We start from the raw sequence: 3,367 nt of genomic DNA, 5'->3' as shown, positions 1-3,367 counted from the left end.
TAAATTTCAAGCGATTACGTTCGTTGGTAATCATTTATTGATTGTTAGTTGTATGAAATCATGAAGTCCAGCTGACGTGATCCAAGAGTACAGATGTCTGAATTCTACAGTTAACTGTATCCATCAAGAAATTGATAGGAGATTTCTTAATACCGAAATCTATATTTAGTTACTATCATTTTCTCCTTTTTTTATCAATGAATTACAATTAATCATATTATCAAAATTCTTGCCTTTGTAATTAGGGGGAATAAAACAAAGACATTATTCATAAAATAATATGTCCTGAAATTTAGGACAACCTTCCACGAAGTTGAGTCACTGGCTCGCTTAACTTTGAAGAATTATCGTCATTTTATGTTACATTTCTTTCAAGACATCTCTCCGCCCGCCACACCGTCGAAATTACCAACCGGGACAAGTCAAACGAGCCTCCAAATGCCTCTTTTTACCTCAAAATTACTAACAAGCCCTTACTATTTCCCAAAGACAGTAGTGTCATTTTCGTCCAACCAAAATATAACCAAAACACGTAACCCCTTTTTTCCCTCTGTCCATAACCCTTCCGATTCACCTCCACCCCTCCGCCCTCTCTCTCTCTCTCTTCCTCTTTATTTTTTTCTGAAATTATGGCGCCGTCACCGTTACCGTTAAAAGAAGCGCAGTCAACGAGGTCACGGCGCAAAGTGGCGCCAGCTGCTGCCGATGGGGGCGACTCCGGAGACAAGTTGGAACAACTCCTCCTTTCATCCGCTATCTGTAACGGCGAGGACCTCGGCCCTTTCGTACGTAAAGCGTTTACTTCTAGTAGGCCTGAAACCCTCCTCCACCACCTCCGTCACTTCGCTCGTTCTAAAGAATCCGAAATCGAAGAAGTTTGCAAAGCTCACTACCAAGATTTCATCCTCGCCGTCGATGATCTTCGATCTCTTCTCTCCGACGTCGATTCTCTCAAATCCTCTCTGTTCGATTCCAACTCAAGACTCCAATCAGTGGCCGGTCCTCTCCTTTCTTCCCTTGACTCCTTTGTCGAAGCTCAAAACGTCTCCAAGAACGTGGACTTCGCTTTGACATCGGTGATTTCGTGTATTAAGCTAATGGAGCTTTGCTTAAGAGCAAATCATCATCTCTCAAACGGCAGTTTCTACATGGCGTTGAAATGCGTAGACTCGATCGAAAACGTGTTCCAAGTTAAAACGCCATCGTCTACTTTAAAAAGGATGCTAGAGAGGAAGATTCCAGAGATTCGATCTCATATCGAGAGAAAAATCAGCAAAGAGTTCGGCGACTGGCTTGTGGAGATTCGCGTGGTGAGTCGCAATTTAGGGCAATTAGCCATCGGACAAGCCTCGGCTGCTAGGCAACGCGAAGAGGATCTAAGAATGAAGCAAAGGCAAGCCGAAGAACAGAGTCGACTTAGCTTGAGAGATTGCGTTTACGCTTTAGAAGAAGAAGATGATGAAGGTGGACTCGGCGGAGACGAGAATGACGGTTATAGTAACGGTAATAACGGCTTGTTAGGGTTTGATTTGACTCCTCTTTATAGAGCTTATCATATACATCAAACTTTAGGGCTCGAAGATCGATTCAAGCAGTACTATTTTGAGAATAGGAGGCTTCAATTAACGTCAGATTTTCAAGTATCTTCCATGACTCCATTTCTTGAATCTCATCAAACATTTTTCGCGCAAATCGCTGGGTTTTTCATTGTAGAAGATCGAGTGTTGAGGACAGGAGGGGGTTTGATTTCGAAAATGGAAGTTGAGAATTTGTGGGAGACTGCTGTTAGTAAAATGTGCTCGGTTTTAGAGGATCAGTTTTCTAGGATGCAGACTGCTAATCACTTGTTATTGATTAAGGATTATGTGAGTTTGTTAGGAGTTACTTTGCGTAGGTATGGGTACCCTGTTGATGCATTGCTTGATGTTTTGAGTAAGCATAGGGATAAGTACCACGAGTTGTTGTTGTCTGATTGTCGGAAGCAGATTGCGGAAGCACTTGCTGCTGATAAATTTGAGCAGATGTTGATGAAGAAGGAGTATGAGTACTCGATGAATGTGCTGTCTTTCCAAATACAAACATCGGATATTATTCCAGCATTTCCTTATGTTGCGCCATTTTCATCTACTGTGCCTGATTGTTGCCGGATTGTGAGATCTTTTATTGAGGATTCTGTTAGTTTTATGTCTTATGGTGGGCAGTTGGATTTCTATGATGTTGTTAAGAAGTATTTAGACCGGCTTTTGAGTGAGGTTTTGGATGGGGCTCTTTTGAAGCTTATCAGTTCATCTGTCCATGGGGTTTCTCAGGCAATGCAGGTTGCAGCAAATATGGCTGTTTTGGAGCGTGCTTGTGATTTCTTCTTTCGTCATGCGGCACAACTTTCAGGCATTCCTTTGAGAATGGCAGAAAGGGGTAGGAGGCAGTTTCCCCTTAACAAAGCCCGTGATGCTGCAGAAGAGATGCTGTCTGGGATGCTCAAGACAAAGGTTGATGGTTTCATGACATTGATTGAGAATGTGAACTGGATGACCGACGAGCCTTCACAGGGTGGTAATGAATATGTAAATGAGGTCATAATATATTTGGAAACTCTGGTTTCTACCGCACAACAGATACTGCCACCTCAAGTTCTTAAGAGAGTTTTACAAGATGTTCTTTCTCACATATCAGAGAAGATTGTTGGGGCTTTACTTGGGGATTCAGTTAAAAGGTTCAATGTAAATGCTATTATTGGGATTGATGTAGATATTCGGTTGTTAGAGTCTTTTGCAGATAACCTAGCTCCTCTATTCTCTGAAGGGGATGCGAATCAGTTGAAAAATGCACTTGCAGAGTCAAGGCAGTTGATCAATTTGCTTTTGAGTAATCATCCAGAGAATTTTCTGAATCCAGTAATTAGAGAGAGGAGTTACAATACTTTAGACCACAGGAAACTTGTGACAATCTCAGAGAAGTTAAGGGATCCTTCAGATCGGCTATTTGGGACCTTTGGGAGCAGGGCTGCCAGGCAGAATCCAAAGAAGAAATCTCTGGATGCGTTGATAAAAAGACTCAAGGATGTGAGCTGATTTGTCTAGGAGCTGTATGTATGTCTATGTTCTTTTGCCTTTTACCTCTGTTTGATTGCAATTGCCATTATTTCTTAGTTGTTTGTTGCTAATTTATTTGCTTCAGAGAAGGCAGAGCAGTTTTTTTTTTCCTTCTGGTTGTATTAAATTAATAGATGTGAATTAAAAATTTTGTTTTGTATGTATCATTTGCATACATACCATTAGTTGTATTAAATTATTTTTGGGCCATGAGTGAATTTTTTCTTACCAATTGCATTAACACCCTTTGGTATATGTCTATAAGTAAAAAGCTA

General features: G+C 41.1%; 1 protein-coding gene across 1 annotated transcript; it reads left to right on the top strand.

Moving 5' to 3' along the window:
* Nucleotides 1-372: 372 nt before the first annotated feature.
* SEC15B (exocyst complex component sec15B) lies at nt 373-3,302 on the top strand. The gene has a single exon (XM_021425283.2). It carries the CDS (start codon nt 630-632, stop codon nt 3,069-3,071), a length of 2,442 nt encoding a protein of 813 aa, XP_021280958.1. The 5' UTR covers nt 373-629; the 3' UTR covers nt 3,072-3,302.
* Nucleotides 3,303-3,367: the final 65 nt, after the last annotated feature.

This window comes from Theobroma umbraticum, unplaced genomic scaffold (assembly GCF_002168275.2).
Source record: "Theobroma umbraticum cultivar Fairchild unplaced genomic scaffold, ASM216827v3 scaffold_4.1, whole genome shotgun sequence".
Classification (NCBI taxonomy): domain Eukaryota; kingdom Viridiplantae; phylum Streptophyta; class Magnoliopsida; order Malvales; family Malvaceae; genus Theobroma; species Theobroma umbraticum.
Note: the sequence above shows the minus strand (reverse complement) of the source record. Positions and strands in the feature narration are given on the sequence as shown.